Genomic DNA, 18,562 nt, shown 5'->3' on the forward strand with positions numbered 1-18,562 from the left:
CGAGGAGCCAGGGGATCAAGTCACTGCTCGTCTAGACGATTTAACTAGACAACTGAACGCCTTGAGTCAGAATATTGGTGACAAGAAACCGACCGTAAAGTGCTGGAACTGCGGTGCTGAAGGACACATCCGACGAAACTGCAGAACACCCCAGGGCACGGATGCTAAGACCGCTCCTAACAAACAGCAGGGAAGCTAATTAGTGGCCATCTCGCGGGGCGGAGTTTGCCAGATCATGAAAAGCCCCAGTTTAAAGCGCTTCAGATTTCTGCAGTGAGAGCCGGCAGTAATGGACTTTTCATAATAGGACATATTAATGGAGTTCCCTGCAATATGACGATAGATACAGGAGCCAACGTTACCATCATCCGAAAAGATTTGGCTCAACAACTGGGAAGCAAACTTATCTGGACGCCGCCCTGCGTTACCCTACAGACTGTGTCCGGTGAGAAGATCAACATCGATGGAAAAGTAAATGCTAACATCACGTTTGGAAGTGCCGCTTACCATCACATGGCATATGTAGCAGAGATCACTGATTCTTGCATACTCGGATTGGACTTTCTAAGGAAATACAATTTTTCCTTGGACTTTAAAAATAACGAATTGCATTCTACATCTGAGGACATAGCGTTATTTGGAGTCAATGATGAAGTTAAATCTGTCCATAAAATCATAGCACAAGACAATATCACAATACCGGCAAGAACAGAAATTTTACTCCCTGGATCCATAGCCGAAAACAGAAATTTCCGCTACGGCGTCATAGAATATCCCAATAACTGTAATAGCCCAAAAGGAGTACTAGTAGCCTCAACACTCGTCGACCTATCCAGAACGGTTATCCCGGTGAGAGTCGCCAATGTAACTGAGAAGGGGAGAATTATTAAGAAAGGTGAAGTGGTTGCAGCATGTACTCCAGTAACCACCGTTGAAAGAAAGAGTAACATCCAAGAATCCGTGTCCTCAGAGAGAATTACATCGGAGTTATTGCAGAATGCGCAATTAAACGATGAAGAGAAGAATGCTGCCGATCGCGTTATTAAAGATCTTCAAGTTGTTTTTTCCCGCTCGTCTTCTGACGTGGGTCGAACTAGTTTGACACAACATAGAATAGATACCGGCGATCATCGCCCGATCAAGCAACATCCAAGGCGTCTGCCGTTTGCTAAACAGGAAGAGGTGCGAACACTGTTAAAAGATATGGAAGAAGGCGATGTCATCGAGCCTTCAACAAGTCCATGGGCATCTCCCATCGTTCTCGTCAGAAAGAAAGACGGCTCAACAAGATTTTGCGTTGACTATCGCCGGTTGAATGAGGTTACGAAGAAAGACAGTTACCCTCTTCCTAGAATTGACGACATTCTAGACACTCTTTCTGGAAGCAAGTGGTTCTCAACGCTTGATTTAAAGAGTGGGTATTGGCAGGTAGAAATACACCTTCATGACCGAGAAAAGACGGCATTTACTACGGGACAAGGGCTTTGGCAATTCAAGGTGATGCCGTTTGGACTGTGTAATGCGCCGGTAACATTCGAACGCCTCATGGAGACTGTTTTGAAAGGACTTTCCTATGAAGCCTGTCTGATATACCTGGACGATATCATCATCGTCGGAAAGAGTTTTGAAGAGCATCTAGAAAATCTTAGAAAGGTGCTTCAGAAACTGAAAGAAGCCAATCTAAAGCTGAGTCCCGCTAAATGCAAATTGTTCCGAAAGGAAGTGACTTACCTGGGACATGTCATCTCTGCAGAAGGTGTGCGCACGGATCCTGAAAAGGTATCAGCGGTTAAATCCTGGAAACGTCCCGAAAATGTCCATCAGCTGAGAAGCTTTCTAGGGCTTTGCACCTACTATAGGAGATTCGTGAAGGACTTTTCTTCCATCGCAAGACCCCTTCACAAGCTCACAGAGAGCAACCAAAAGTTCTTGTGGACAAAAGAATGCGACGATGCATTTAACAACTTAAAGGAGGCTTTAACATCTGCTCCAATCCTGACGTATCCTCAGCACGACCGACCATTTATTCTCGACACCGACGCGAGCAATGAAAGTGTCGGTGCTGTTTTGTCCCAAGAAACAGACGGCCAAGAACGTGTAGTGGCGTACTGGAGCAAGTGCCTGTCTAAACCGGAGAGGAATTATTATTGTGTCACCAGGAAAGAGTTGCTCGCCATAGTCAAAGCTGTAGAACAGTTCCATCACTATCTATACGGCAGAAAATTTCTGCTCCGCACCGATCATGCATCATTGACCTGGCTTTTAAATTTCAAGAATCCTGAGGGTCAAATAGCCAGGTGGATACAGAGACTCCAAGAATATGACATCACTATCCGTCATCGTAAGGGATCATCACACGGAAACGCCGACGCCCTGTCTAGAAGACCTTGCCAAGAAAACTGTCGATATTGTTCCAGGGTGGAAGCGAAATACGAGCTGCTGACTCCGGTCGCAAGACAAATTACAACATCAACATCGGCTGATCGAGAACCGTGGAGTGATGATGAAGTCAGGAAAGACCAGCTGGAAGACCGCGACATTAAACCCATAATTGATCTAATGGAGTCGTCAAACAGAAAACCTACCTGGCAGGACATTTCTATCTGTAGTCCTACAACCAAACAATATTGGGCACTCTGGGATTCACTTCACATTCGAAACGGCGTCTTATACCGGAAATTCGAATCGGATGATGGGAAGACGTTCCGATGGCAGCTGATACTTCCAAGATCCCGCAATCCTGATGTCCTTAAAGAACTACATAACAGCCCTACGGGAGGTCACTTTGGAATAATGAAGACCTTACAGAGAGTTCGTGAGCGCTTTTACTGGAATAATGCAAAGGATGACGTGCAAAAGTGGTGCCGATCTTGCGATGCCTGTGCAGGTCGGAAAGGACCTAAGAGACGCAGCCGAGGCAAGCTGCAACGTTACAACGTAGGGGCGCCTTTTGAACGAATCGCGTTTGACCTCTGCCACGAACTGCTGATGGCAACAAATACATACTCGTTGTCGTTGATTACTTCACCAAGTGGCCTGAAGCTTATCCTATTCCTGATCAATTTATTTTAAGTTCGTAAAATAGTTAAGTGCCTACATTTCATGACGATGTGAAAATGGAGTGTGCAGAGTAAAATCTCGTTTCCTATAGGCCATTATGTCTCAAAATGACGCGATTTCGTCACAAAACATAAAATAAAAAAATTTTTAATTCGAATTTCGAAAAAAATCGCTTCGAGGTGCACTGGCTCTTGTCTAAATGCACCTATCTACCAAATTTCGTAGCCGTGAGTCTATTAGCTTACGTGCAGCGCGAACGAAAGACACGCACACACAGACAGACTCTTTCTTTTATTATACTATGTAGAGACTATATTTTTCAATTTTAATAAAGTTATTTTGATGTTTTATGTATTTTTGCCTTGCTACGAAGTGTGAACTGAATTAACTGAATGAGAAATATATATCTAATGAAATTCGAGGAAATAAGTTTAAATTAAATGCAGCAAAAACAAATCGTACAAGGAAGTCATGTGGTAATAATACACATTCGATTTTTTTATAAAGCAATTTTATATTAAATATCAATGCAATGACATTAAAAATTTAATATGTTTTTAAATTAGTAATGGAATTATATTCATTTATGTACTCTTAATTGCATTTATTTTTATACTAAAAATTAGAATTTTAATCGCACTATTTGAGAAAAAAGTAACAAAAAGTGGTAGTTTTCATACTACATCATTACCAAATAAAATATTTATAAATACTTTCGGATTGTTTTCCCTTCCATAATACAAATTCTTTAGTTAAATCCTTAAATCAAATTTCAGGTATAGTAAGCATTAATTACATTAATCTACATTCCATTACCAGCAATATTCTTATATTTTAAGAAGGATATGTTTCTGAGACATGTTACTGTATTTTGAACAAGCGATGAACTAAAGTTCAAAAGCTTGACAGGTCTAGATGATATGAAAATTTCTTTAATAATATCCCAATTTATTGAACGATGATCGCTAAGCAAATCTTCGACTTGATCGACACTCAGTTATTTAAAGTAAATGATCTAACAAAGCGAGTTTCGTCTTCGATGTATTCTATCCCTTCATTAAACATCTTACACTACTCAAAATCTCTTACGCTGAATAAAATATTGCCTTCAAAAGCATTTTACAAAGTTTCAAAAACTTACCTAGCGGATTTCCATTGCGAGGACAAAATTTCACGCAGATTCTTTGCGATAAGAATCGCTATTTTGGGAAATCTCCAAAGGAAAAATTCTTTATTCATTAAAAATTAATATATCTGCAAACGATAAAAGAAAATGAAATGCGAATTGTTGCCACATGTCGATGGAACTCGTCAACTTCTGAAAAATCTTCGCAAACGAATTTTGGACGCTCGCATTTTAAATTATTCATTCTCAATATTTTGATTCCAATGTACGGAAATGAATTTTAAATAACAAAAGTAAAATGTAAATCCACTGCACTACAGAAATCTATAGAAAGCATAAAACGTAATCTGCTGTGATTGCTATGAGCAATTAAGCTGAGAATGGCTGCATATGAATTGAAGAATTTTTCATTCAAAGCAATTGAGGAAGTTTCCAAAATTACGTAATTTCCTACTTTTTCCAAGAAAAAGAAATGAAATCTTACAAGAAATCCACTTTTTACTCTATCTTGTGTTCCTAATTGGAAAACTAAATTTGAAAAAGTTGTAGTACTTATTGCTGAGTACTTCTTTCGTTGAAAATTTGTTCATATTTGTTCACTAGAAAGCCATTCTGATTTCATCTCAAGTAAAAATTTTTAATTGAATTTTATTATTTATTTATTTCTCAAAAAATAGAGACATGATTTTCAGAAATATTCAGAAAGGGAAAAAAAAAAAAAGATTTCTGGATTAGGTTTTTGTCATTTTGCTCCATCTACCGACTGTATAATATCGTTCATTTATTAACACAACATCTATAACACCTTACATCTATAAAACAACATCTTACATCTCCTCTCATAAAACAAAGTGTTCAAAGTTCTATCAATTTCACTCGTGCAGTCAACAGCTAAAAATTAGACAGCTCGCGAAGAAAATTGTTAAACTATGGATTTAGTATCCCACATTCGGGTTCCTGCTATGCGTCGACCTCGACGACATTATTCTACTCTTGACATCATAAAAAGAACCATCATCGTAAATAAGCCGAAACCTGAAAAGAAGTACGAAGGGAGAGGGGAAGATTGTGTGCTAAGGACAATATTGAAAGGAAACATCTTAATTGTCCTTCATCTTTGCACAATAACATCGTCGACAGTCCCTTCTATATTTCATCTAAAACGAAAAATATCTTCAATCTTTAACAGTTTTGGAAATGTTCATTTCATCTTAAAAATAGCATTTACTGAAATAAAAGTCATTATTAGGTGGAAACTCACAGTTCGGTTATCAGTTGTATCACTTCAGGTTAAGAACGTCATAATCAGTATTATTTTATTCATCTTCTTCTGCTTGAGTCCATTGTTTTATGTATTCAGCGCATGTACTTGTTTTAGTGGGTCCTTCATGATCTCCTTCTTTTACAACATCATAGGAGTCATTATTCTTTATTTTGACAATCTTATACGAGCCTAAATACTTTGATTTTAACTTATTGGTCCAAATTGCGTCCTTTTGATTGCTACTAAATCATTAATTTCATAACATTTTGAAGAACGTCTTCGAAAGTTATATGTTTTCTTATTTTCTTCTTGTACCTTAAACATTTGTATTTTCGCATCTTTTCGAAGCTCTTCTCCGTAAGTTTCAAAACTATTTTGAATTTCTGCGTCAATTATTTCTTTTCCAGAAGTATAATCAGTATTTGCTTGAAAATTAAAAGCATTTTGTTTGCTTACTTCAGATATAAAATTAACAGCTGATATTGCTTTAGAAAGTCTTCTTTTGGGGACAGAAGATTCTTCAAGAAACGCCTCTTCTGTGACGTTGTCTTATGTTTAGTTGCTTTGTAAATTGATGTTGAAGTCGCACTAGATGGCGTTGGAACAGCATCAGCACCACACAGGTTTCCCTAATGTTCCCAATCATCAGCATTAAGAATTTCTCGCAACTGACGACAACCTTTCTGATATAATTCTGATATCTTCATGAGTGATACACATTTTTCTTTCTAATTCTGCTTGTTTAGCAAATAATCTCTTCTCCATAATTTCCCTCATGCAATCTTTTTCTAAAGCTAGCATTTCTTGCATGTTCAGTTTAACATTTTGAACTTTATTTTCTTTCTCAGACAGGATTTTATCTTTGGTGATTGCTACTAAATCATTAATTTCATAACATTTTGAAGAACGTCTTCGAAAGTTATATGTTTTCTTATTTTCTTCTTGTACCTTAAACATTTGTATTTTCGCAGCTTCTATTTCATTCTTGGCATCTAATAGTTGTTTCTGTAAAATTTCTACAGTCTGATACGGAAAGTTTTCTTTCCAAAGACATAACTTGTTCTTCATGAACATCCAAATCCAATTGTAAAATAGATTTTACTTGTTTTAGTTGAACACTTTCTTTATCTCTTATATCTTCTGGGTATCAGAGATATAGGTTTGTTATCTTTTAAAATAATATGCATTTCAGAATTAGTATCTTAGGCTTGTCTTCCTTTAAGTTTTTCAGACATACCAGGATCCAGGATGGAAGTTTGATATTTCTGTTTCACCTGCGCACACTGAGCCGGTTCTTGGTGGTTGTATTGGTTGGTTACGCGGTCAGAGCGGACAGTGGCTACAGCGGACACGTGAGAGTAGCTAGGTGGACAGAGCGGACATTCTCGCACTTATTGTGTTGTTTTCCTAATCAGTCATATGTCATCTATTGTGTAGTTTCAAGCTTTGCACCTGCTGTAGAGAAAAGCCGATACTTATAATAGAAAATGTCTTTCTCATTTTCTCAGTCGATGTTTGATCCTTATGAAGCATGTATGTCTTTTTTAGCGTCGAAAAAAAATCTGCGATGGAACCCATAGCCATTTTAAAAAAATTACTCTCTACAAAAAAAGAATGTTTAGTTGTAGATGATTACCCACACCGAAAAAATAAATTAGGAATGAGTTGGGTATGTGTAAAAGAAAAGACACATCGTTGTAAAGGAAATGTAAAGAGAAATTTTCAATACAAAGTACTGAAGAAAGTACATATACGAAGTACATTTCTGCGTGCCCAACATTACTGAGAACGAAGTTAAAAGGAAGTTAGAAACTTGCAGAAGAAAAGTCCCCCCCCCAAAAAAAAATCAGTTCCCGTTCCCCATATATTTCCAAAACTACTTTCAGAATTATATCAAAAAGGTTATGATTTTATTACTAAAATACCGGCATACTCCAGTGCCAAGACTGTTTTATGTAAGGAGAGGAGAAAGGCTTTGGGAGCTATCCTAATTAAAAGGCTAAATATTGACAAATTAAATACATAAACTGATTCAAAAATTTAAGTTTCTCGTTTGAATATTTTGATCAATTTTGTGTTAGTTAATATTTTTTGTATTTTCCATATATTTGTATTTTCCATAGCTGTCACTGATATTACTTACTGAACCAACTCACAGAACATTTAGAATTCGTCTGCAATTTTCATCAAAACAGATAAATTCAAAGTGTGCAATTTTGCTGTTTAAGTTTTAGTTTAAAATACTAAAATTCAAACAAAAAATGCCTACAATGTTTAAATTGTAACATGCATTATTTTGTGCTTTTGTATTTTAATATGTTTGTTTATATTTTTAATATGTGTTTTTGTTTAATTTAAAAGGGTCAAAATTCAAGCAAGTAAATTTACACAATTTAAAAATTACAGTAAGCATACTTGTCTTATTTTATCTTAAAATTCTAAAAGTTAAATGCTTACAGTTACATTTAAATATTTCTAGTAGCTTTATTTGCCATTTTTTCCCCTTAAATCTTTATTTCATGTTTTATATTTATTTTATTTTTGTTTGAAAAGTTTTAGTTTAAAATACTAAAATTCAAACAAAACAATCCCTGCAATGTTTAAATTGTAACATGTTTTATTTTGTGCTTTTGTATTTTAATATTTTTGTTTATATTTTTAATATGTGTTTTTGTTTAATTTAAAAGGGTCAAAATTCAAGCAAGTAAATTTACACAATTTAAAAATTACAGTAAGCGTATTTGTCTTAAATATTTTATCTTAAAATTCTAAAAGTTAAATGTTTAAAGTTACTTTTAAATATTTCTAGTAGCTTTATTTGCCATTTTTTCCCCTTAAATCTTTATTTCATGTTTTATATTTATTTTATTTTTGTTTAAAAAAAATCTGAATTTCAGCTTTAAAAAAACTATTTAAAAATTACTAGTTTATTTAATTTAGTTTTTTTGTTTTAAAATGCTAATATGAGCCGGAAAGTTTTATATGCATCAGAAAAAGAAATATGTATTTATATAAATTTTGCAGATTAGAAACCTTGGAAGTTCTATCATTAGATGAAAAAGAATAATTCATTTATTACATAACAGTAAATGGTTTAGAAACATGTAATTTAAATCAGAATTTTCCGAATTCATTTAGTAGGAAAAAAGTCCATATCAATCATGAAATTGGTAAATTATCAATTGTAAAACAAGTTAAAAAAATTAAGGAAATGTCGTTTTCCAAATAATTCTTATTAAAATTCTGGATTGACAGTCTCGTTAATTCACAATAAGGGGGAGGACGAAGACCACAACAAAGTTTTGTTCACATCTAATACAGCAAATGCTTTATTGTGTGCTGCTGCAAAAATAATCATTAACGGTTTTTGTAATAAAATAGTAACCATAATAATACAACATACTACGGAATCACAGCACCCATATAGTGCCACCTATTCCAACTGGGCACAAAAATAAGAAAAACTAAAGCAAGTCACAATTTTTTTTTCTGCTGTAGCATTTTGTGAACCAAAGTGGTCCTTTCATTTATATCCAACAATTTAAATATTTCCATACATTGGTAAGATTTACATTTTCATACATTGGTCAAACATTAACATTCAAGCATATATTACTACAAACTGACAAAACAGCAGTGTGTGTTATGAAGCATTTCAACAAAGGTGTGTTTCTTCGTCACACACGTATATACATACATAAAAATATCTTTCTACATTAGTAATAATAATATTATTGCAAATAATATGATTCAGCATCATAAGCATAACAGTATTTTTTTAGGGGAACAGCTTTAGTACAATACATAAGTAAGAAATTACATTAAACAAAATGGTCTCGCAAAACAGATTTAATTCATTAATTTGAATCAGTTTTGCCAGCAAAGATTTTAAAAGTAGAACTGAATAAGATATATTCTCATGTACTTTTAACTCAATGAATGTCTGAATTAATATAATTTATAAGTATAATATGGGCATACTATATATGTAATATATACATTCCCTTTGTTTTCAAATAATTTTCAATCTACAACTAAGTAGTTTTTGAAGCAGCTGTGTGATGCCATTTGTAATAAGCAAACTATGACTCTAATGATTGTATTCCACAAAACATAGAATTTGTTATTAATAAAATAAATATACTTTAAATAGTTTTTGACACACTTCAATCTGTGTATCGCTTCATTATGAATAAATAAATTTCTTAAACAATTTTTGTGTTAGATTAATATACAATAACAAAGTTTTGTAAAGTAGAGAAGAAACATAGTAGAGGTTTTGTGGATTATTTCTCTAAAATCCCAAGTATTCAGGAATGGTACTTTCACCTTTTATAGATAGAACTAAGAACAGCTGTACATTGACAGCAAATTTCGTGTTCAGTACTGTAATTAAAAAATGAGTTTAGATGTTGCAATAAATTTTACTCTTCACCATTTAACATGTTTTGATAAATTCTATCTAAAAGCTCTCAAAAAATTGTCCATGGTGTCACTTCACTGGCTTTCTTTGAATTATAAGCAAATTTCAGAATTATTCATACCCTACCCCAAAACATACATTTTTTTACACTTCAGTTCGTGAATTTGTAATACATTTTCTGGTATTGGTCTGAAGGTTCACGTTCCTGCACAATGAAAGAACACAACACTGCACAGAAATCGCCTCTTCTTCTAAAATGCACTTTTCAGAGAGTTTTTTTTGGGGGGGGGAGAAACTTTCTTTTTTTCTCTTAACCACAGTAAGTGTTTGACAGCAGTTTTCGTTGCCTTTTTATGTTTTCCTTTATTCTTTCTATGATGTGTTGGTCTTCAGAAAAAGATGGTGACTGCAAAAATGCTGGAATGATGGATAAGAAGCCATTGCTAGGTGGACCAATGGGAGCACCTGATTTGGTAAGATCACGCCTCATCATCATTACACGATCAAATCATGTGTAGGGCGCCATTGACAGTTTACACATCTGGGCGGACGATACGAGCTTGACGACCTTCCCATTCCAACAACAGTTCACCTAAATTCAAAGGAGATTCAAATAAATATTTAATCAAAATTTAAATAAATACTCATTCATTCATTTAAATAGAAAGAACAAAACGTTATTAACAGAAAATTGCTAACGGAACATTGTTAACGGAACAGTGTTACATAATGAAACACTGTTACATAATGGAACATTGTTAATATTGTTATTTAAATTATTAACTTTGCTTATGACAGAAAATTAAGATATTAGCTGAGAAGCTAAATATAGAGATACTGCGAGAAAACTTGGAATATCATTAGGCTTACCAGAAGTCCTCTTTTGACTAGAAATGATCTCGTCTGGCGATGCGGTGCCTGCCTCTCAGCCAGTTATTCATATTTTTCCACTTATGTGTTTAAATTTTAAAAGTCCAGAATACACTCAAATGATATTAATACAAGCCTAGAAGAGCTTACAACATTCTACAATGCATTCATTATTACACTAAGGCACAGAAAGAAGTTTTGATGGAGCAGAACCTCTTATATGGATATACAGCAGTGAATTAACATGGTCTGAAATTGAAGCTTCAGGTGTAATTAAAAAATGTTGTCTAAATAAACAATTAAAACACAACTTTGAAGCTTTAGAACAGCCATTTTATTTTATTTTTAACAATAACAATGGTAAAGCAAAAACTGGTAACCATGGTAACGCTTTACGACTGTGCAGATAGTCTCGCAGACGAATACAAAAATTTTAAACAAGGTGAAAGCATTAATGAAGTTCCCGCAAATAACGCAATAAGCATGGATCATCCTTTTGATAATTGATTAAGTTGATGATTGCAAAGGCTTTTTGGCTAACTAGTTTGAAAATTTGGAACGGGATTATTTGGGAAAATAAATACTGAGAAGATGGATGGATATTTTTCGGGCATTTCAAAGGAGTCTGATGTGTACACCACATTGCTTCCTTGTAAATATTAAATTATGCACATTTTTCTTGCATTCCATTTATACTTAACCTAAAATTAAATTAAACCTACTTCGTCGATAGCGCATAAAGCCAAATAGAATAAATGCATTCTTTAAAATTCACTGTATTTATTTACCATAGAGACACCCTGGAGCTAGTTTCACTTAACAGCGTTACATTTCATTCATTTTATAACTCGGAATGCATAAAAATGATATCATCTCAAGAATTAAATTATATTACCTGAAGAAATAAATTATATCATCTGAAGAATTACATATTTTGCCTAGGCTTTGTGTATAATGCATAAACATTCTATAGAATGACAAATGCTCTTTATTAAAAGATGTTCATTCCTCAAAAGTACAAATGTTATTTTGAAAAAGTAATGAAAGAGTCCCATTAAAAATCTGTCATTCAAAATACGTAAAAAAGTAGCGAGATGAATTTGTACAACATTATAAATTTGTATTTTTTATCTGGTCGAGACTGGGAATCAGTAAGACAACAATCTACCTGACAACGGAAATTAATTTCAGAAATAGTCATAAGTTTCACAACAATGCCCTTTATTAATAACTTTTTGTTTTTTCCGGCAGAGCTCACAAAGGTGGTTGTACAGTTCAGTATCATTTATGTGCAATGTTTTTGTATTTGGTTGAAAGTTCTTTCAACATTCTGTCGCTTCGCCCATGTCCAGTACTCAAATGAGTTTTCATGAAGTACGGGAAATAACTCGGCATCCGCAACGTAGTACTGTACAGTATTGACGCTTCCTTTAAAATGATAAATCAATGTACTTTTCTTTTCCACAAATACACATCTTAGCGATTCAGGAACCATTAGTCCCATGGTTCCTTCTTAGTAGTCATTTGGGTTTTCATACATGATTTATTAACTTCTAGTAAGTAGTTTAGGTTCTTCAAAATGAATCAAAAATGTATTTCATGCTTTGCCTGTTTCTCATTTGGTATTCCTAGGAAATGTATGAAATATGAATAATTTCATACATTCCCAGCTAGTTATAGGTATTATGTACAATGCCTTTTAATTTTTTTATTACTACGGAATTCATATTTCATGAATCATCTTCAAGAATTAGATATAAAAATATACAATTTTAAAAAATGTGTTTTAGTAATATAATGCACATGCGAAATTTCATGTGAACAGATGCCTATGAGGGCTGAAAGTTTACATAAGAGAATACTAAATCATTTGTTCGAACCATTTTAAATAAAACTAATAGAAAACAAAACAAAAGGCGCTATGCCATTCAATTGACTTCTCTACATAAAAACAAGCACTAATCTGCTGCAAATAACAGGAATGATTAAGCATTCAGCAATATAATTGAGATAAACATAGCGAGCAGGGTGCATGCACAATGCTTACTCACCTAACGGAGGCTAGTCTCCAGATATATTGCTCAACCCTGAATGCAGCACAAGAAAGATATTAAGAATGCAGGCATAATAGAATGAATGCAAATAACACTGCTTAAGGAATGATCGAAGAATATGCAAAGAAGCACACTGCACAAAATAAATAAAAAAGTAAAATGGGACAATGCTATATCTGCCGTTCTACTAGGGAAACCCGTAGAAAAGATGAGTGTTCTTAAACGTATACTCTAATATTTCAAGTCTCGTAAACTAGCGTTAGTCCTGCATATACTCTTAATATTTTCTAGTCTCATCTTCAAGTGTTCGCTACCAGTAACCAGTTCAATATGCCAAGCAGATATAAAATGGTGCTCCGTGTAAAAGTGAACCGCACATGTTTTTCAATGAACACAGTTTTCAACTCAACACGAGTGAGTACAATGAACGTGACAAGCAAATATTAAATAGGAACTCTGGAAATATGTGAATAGCACATAGGATGCACATTAATATACCCAGTTGATATTGTTCGTTTTAATGCATCAGAATAACTTCTTATATCCAAATTCTACAGTCAACATTCTCTATAAACTCACAATCACAATGCATAAAACACTGCTAAAATACTCATTCAGCACAGGGTTTCTTTAATAACCCATCTTCCAGAGTAACTTATAAATTTCGCTACAATTTTTAATACTCCACGGAAAATTTTGGCTGGGCCTAGTGATAATAGAATGCTCCATCAATTGAGTCATACAACAGGAGGTACAGCAACTCAGCTGGTGGTAAGTAAGTAAGCGTACACTCTCTCTAGGGTAGAAACTTCTTCTTTTTAGGCGATCAGATGAGTACCGTTCACTCGCTGAAATAAACCGGTTCTTATTTATAACTTACAACTCACTAATAATAACCTTGATGAAAAAATTCGAGAAAAAATGTAACCTTATTCGGGTACAGTATTATATTTTAATTACGCTAAAGCCCTCCAGGAATATCTGCCTAAAGAGAGTGATGCCTTCGTGGAGGATTTTCGAAGTAAAACTGGTTCGTATACATGTTACACATCAGGAAAAGCACGAAAACGTCATGCAGCCAGCCCGTTTGCCGGGATTCCAACCTACTAATGTTCAGCGACTTTACTGCTCGACCAAGTTAGGCATAGATATTTTCAGAGAATTTCTTTGCTCCTGATTTTATTTATTGAGATGATGGTAAAGCCTTGAGGGCTATCTATCTAAGGGAAGGATGCCTTCATATAAAGGACTTTCTAAGGGAAACTGGCTCGTATACACATTTCAAATGGTGAAAGCCACGAAATGACTCATGCAGCCAATCCATTTGCGGAATTTGAACATCGTATCGAACTACCAGTGTTCAGCGACTTTATCGCTCGGCCGCTGGTGGGCTGTTTGCTCCTGAAGAGAAGAGACTTGTGTCCGATGCTTTCAAAATCAACAGAGTTATTGAAAATCTACATCAAACTAAGGCTGAGTTTGCACCTAATATGTATAACTGAAATTTCAAATTAAAATTACAAACCACGATGTTTGGCGACATTTTGTTGTTTGGCAATTTTTATAATGCCTTTTAAATTGTTTTGGCGGCTTTATTTTTTGTTTGAGGAATTTATTTCAGTTTAAAAAATTATCCTACAATTATCTAATTATTATAATTCATATTAATATAATTATTGATCATGATAGTGATGTATTTACAGCAATGAAAATATTACTCATCTTAATTTTTGCTCAAACTCAGTCTTGAGAATTTTAGATTAAATACTGGAAAATTGCCGCGAATTCGCAAACAGATGTTTTGAACAGATACAATCAAAATTTATTAATATTTTAAATCTGTGCGTTAGCCATTTTTTTGTATGGTTGGAAAGTGCTTTCAAGCATCAAAATTCTAAGTAATAACTTCCATTATTGAGATTTTCAAGGAAGCGAGCAGAATACAGTCACTTAAAAAAAAAGACTTATGCGAGATTATCGCTTAAAATGCACAAAATGGTTTTTACAATCAATGTCATTTGAGGCTGCAGTTTTATTAATTAAAATAAAAATACTAAATTTCAATTTCCTTTTTCTGAATTTTTCATATTTTTAGCAAAAAAAGATGCAAAATCTTACTGCGGTATGCTTCGGCTGAAATTTTTAAGAGTCTGCATGAGATTATTCTCTCTTTATAGATGCACATAATCATTTTTACAATCAATGTTATTGCGATGTTGAGATTTTCTGTATTTAAACAAAAATGTTAGTTTTCAGCTTTCAATTACTGATTCAGATTTTTACAGCAACAAATGAAAACTTTTATTGCAGTGGCTTTCCATAATCCAAGCAGAATAAAGCTGCTTAAAAATGAGAGACCCACGTGAAATTATCGCTCGAAATGCTAAAAATCATTTTTCTAATCAATGCCACCCTCACGTTGAAGTTGTACTAAATTTAAATAAAAAAGTTATATTTCAAATTTAAAACACTTCGATTTCTAAATTTTAAACATTTCTATTGCTTAGAAATGCAAAAATCAAATGTGTAAAATAAAAGATACATATAAAAATATTTCAGTAGTTTTAATCGCATCACAAATACCTTTTCTCCCCCCCCCCCCACTTTTACGGTCGGGAAGAAATCAAAGTGAAATTATGTTTACAAATTATGTTTCAGTGACTTGTTTTATTTTCCCATGTCTTATTTCCTATAGCAGGTAACAATCAAATCCTAAAAAGACTTACAGATATGATAGGACATAACACTGTTCTCTCTACCAAGAATCCATTCCTTGTTCCTATCTATAGGCTTGCTGGTGGGAGCGAAGACGATGATCAGATAACGTTACAATAAACTCCTGCACAATTCATCCCGGTTGACCATTTCATGGAACTGAAATGAAATGAAGAGCAATTTCTTAGATCATTTGAAAAAGTAAAAGCCGGAGAACGTGTCACATCTCCTTTAAACGAAATGATTTGAATAGTCACAAATGCAGATTCTCTTTTGAAACGAATCAAATTATAGAATTTTTTTTTTTTTTACTTCCAACCGCAGCGTACAAACAGAACAAAACAAAACAGAATGCACACAAAACAAACAGGATATTGTACAAACAATGCAATAGAATGCAGTATTGTGCAAACAGAACTCAGTGAACATATAATGTTAAAAGCCAATATCTCATCATTTGCCCTCCTAGTGCTCCAGTAACTTTGTTGTTGTTACTTATGCTCACTTGTCTGACTGTAAAATCAGCCCAAACCCACAAAATTCCTCTTGGCAAGGAGTGCAAGATACGCCTGTCGTTGGCAACAGCATTGAGCACCTTACAGGTGACGGTGCTATTTAGCTCAGTTCCACCCTCCATTTTGATGGAGAGCACCCCTGGAAGATGGGTCGATGGTCTCCCACCCCTTTCCCCTTCCACCAAGCCACACGAGAGGACTTTCGGCTCGCTGCATATCCAGAGTGTCACCATGTCACGCAGAAACTAAACTTTTACAAACATTCATGCCTTGTCCAAGATTCGAATTCGGGCTCTTCAGCATGGCAGTCGGCCACGCTGACCACTATACCAGTTGGCCGGCCCAATACCTCTTCACCTCAGAGACATGGACGTAATCAAAATTACTTTATTCTAAATGTACTATAGTATACATATTTTAGTTGTATATGTACCTTATTTGTAATATGGAATTATATTGTTGCGTCTGTATGGGTTCGTTATGAATTGTTCGATGAAAAAAATGAATAAAATTTATTATTATCAAAAAAAAAAAAAAAAAAAAAAAAATTGCTTAAATTATCTCAGATATTCCCACACTATCCCAATATCTCAAGCAAATATCTTTTAAACCACTAAAAAGGTTAAAAGTTAGAGAAAGCTAAACAGATTTCACCGCAGCAGTTTTCTAAACAAAACTCATAAAACAACTAACTAAAGAATTGAGAGGTTTTCATGCCGCTCATAAAAGCTTTTTAAATGTACAAGAATTTTTTGACACTTTCTCGAAATCAAAAAGAGATATTTATTTATTAATAGCACATGCTCTTGTATTTTTAATTTTCAGGCATAGCCTTTTCTTAATATTCGTCATGCGCTGCACTGCACGGGGAATAAAACAATTTAATTTATAATTCTACTAACATTAGCTATTTCTATACCAAATCCGTAACAATATGTAATATGTTGTACTTTAAATGCGACATGGTGTATGAACCAAAGTATTATTGTATGGCAATGTACTATCTGCCAAGCCTCTTGTATGGCACTGTATTTCAATCAGCGACTGGTGTTAAGGCCTCTCACCCTTTCCCATACCATCTTGGGATGCTCTGGACAAGGGGAATGCTAATTAATTGCTATTGTAGATGTGCGGTGCTTGTCACCTCAGAGGCTCCATGCAGCACCGGGCACATTACGATAGGGGTCCTGTCCATTTTTCATTTGAGCCACAGCTGGGCAGTTTGGGTTAGTAAAAATACCAGAACAATAGAAGTGGCATGCCCAGTGCTTAAATTGTGGCGGAGCCCAGCTCCGGTGCTTCTAAATTTTTAAGATAAATTACAATTGTAGCCAGAACACACCGGAGCCCTAAATAAGATGAGCTCCAGTACTACTTTTATAAAACTAAACCACAATTTCAAGGACAAAAATTAGAATTCCTAACGTTTTAGTTTAACAATAAGCAGATCTTGCAATACTCTATTTCCCTAGAAATACGAGCTCATGAGAACATGAGACGTTCAAGTAAAGTCCCCTCACTCACAACTCACATGTGGAAACCTTTCCGTTTAAGAAGGGCAATAAATTTGGGGGAGTTTGTTTAGGAACGCGTACATTTCTCGCCATGCCATCTTATCTAGTGCATTCTTATCGATGCTTACAGCTAGTTACCCTTCCAGGAAAGAAAATTTGTGTTGTTAAATGTGCATTAAGTGACAGCGAGTACAGTAAGGGGAAATACTGAGATAAACTGCTCAAGCACATCCTACACATCGTCTTCTCAGAGTATCCACTAATGTAACCAAATACGGGGGTGCAAAAAGCGTAACCAGAACTTCGCATTCATTCTTAACAGATTCAGACTCATTTTACCCCTGACATACATCGCTTGATGGCTATAATTGTTGGCTTTAGTTTTTCCTTATGCAAATTTTGATCGGAGTTCAATCGGTGGTAAGCTAACGTAGTTGCCGCTGATTGGCCGAGTATTATATGTACGCCGGTATTGGCGAATGAGTTATAATGGAGTTAGCATAATGCTAGTTTTCTTTCACTCAAATGATTTTAAATGTAAAGGCTACAGTACTAACTTATTTTATTTTAATTTATGGAATAAAGCATGAATTTTATTTAGATTAGTCTTAGCTTTATTTAAGGGAAGCAAAATATGATTTGCATTTATCTCCACTGCCATAAGGCTTATGGGCCCAGAGCCAACAGCTAACCTGTTACCCAGTTCAACTCAGCATTGAATGAATGTAGATGAAGAGGGCCGTTATCCATGAAAAGAAGCTGACCTGTCTTAGAAGTTTGTTCAAGTCGTTGTGCTCACGCTTAATTGAAGATGTCATTACTACCTGAAAGTTTTGAGCTGCTAAACCATGACAACTGGGATCGATGGAAAGTCGATATTAAAATGCTGGTACTGGATAGAAATTGTTGGATCTTCATAGAGGATGAAGAAGAAGAATTAGATAAAAGTACAACAAGACGTGAAAAGCAGGAATTCACACTGAGAGAGAACAGAGCCTCCACTATATTATATTATGGAATT

The 18,562-nt window shown here is 34.6% G+C and overlaps 2 protein-coding genes across 5 annotated transcripts in view; one reads left to right on the forward strand and one right to left on the reverse strand.

Annotated features, from left to right (window-relative positions):
• Positions 1–18,562, reverse strand: part of LOC118180493 (transcription factor unc-3-like) — an 81,445-nt gene that overhangs the window by 59,213 nt on the left and 3,670 nt on the right. For 2 of the 4 annotated variants that reach the window (XR_015041286.1, XR_015041285.1), the window contains exons 2-3: positions 15,524–15,671; positions 4,202–10,465 (exon numbers count right to left, since the gene is read on the reverse strand). Coding sequence is in view for 2 of the 4 variants with exons in the window: in XM_085817172.1 (XP_085673298.1) it covers positions 4,202–4,299 (98 nt within the window). In the remaining 2 variants the exon portion in view is untranslated. Of the gene's footprint in view, positions 1–4,201; positions 10,466–15,523; positions 15,672–18,562 lie in introns of those variants that run through there. The other 2 variants (XM_085817172.1, XM_085817176.1) reach the window with 2 other exon arrangements.
• Positions 1–18,562, forward strand: part of LOC146997289 (uncharacterized) — a 330,931-nt gene that overhangs the window by 35,684 nt on the left and 276,685 nt on the right. The gene's annotated exons all lie outside the window — the stretch shown is intronic.

This window comes from Stegodyphus dumicola, chromosome 5, assembly GCF_044657685.1.
Source record: "Stegodyphus dumicola isolate Sdum_Otavi_A_Nest chromosome 5, ASM4465768v1".
Taxonomy (NCBI): domain Eukaryota; kingdom Metazoa; phylum Arthropoda; class Arachnida; order Araneae; family Eresidae; genus Stegodyphus; species Stegodyphus dumicola.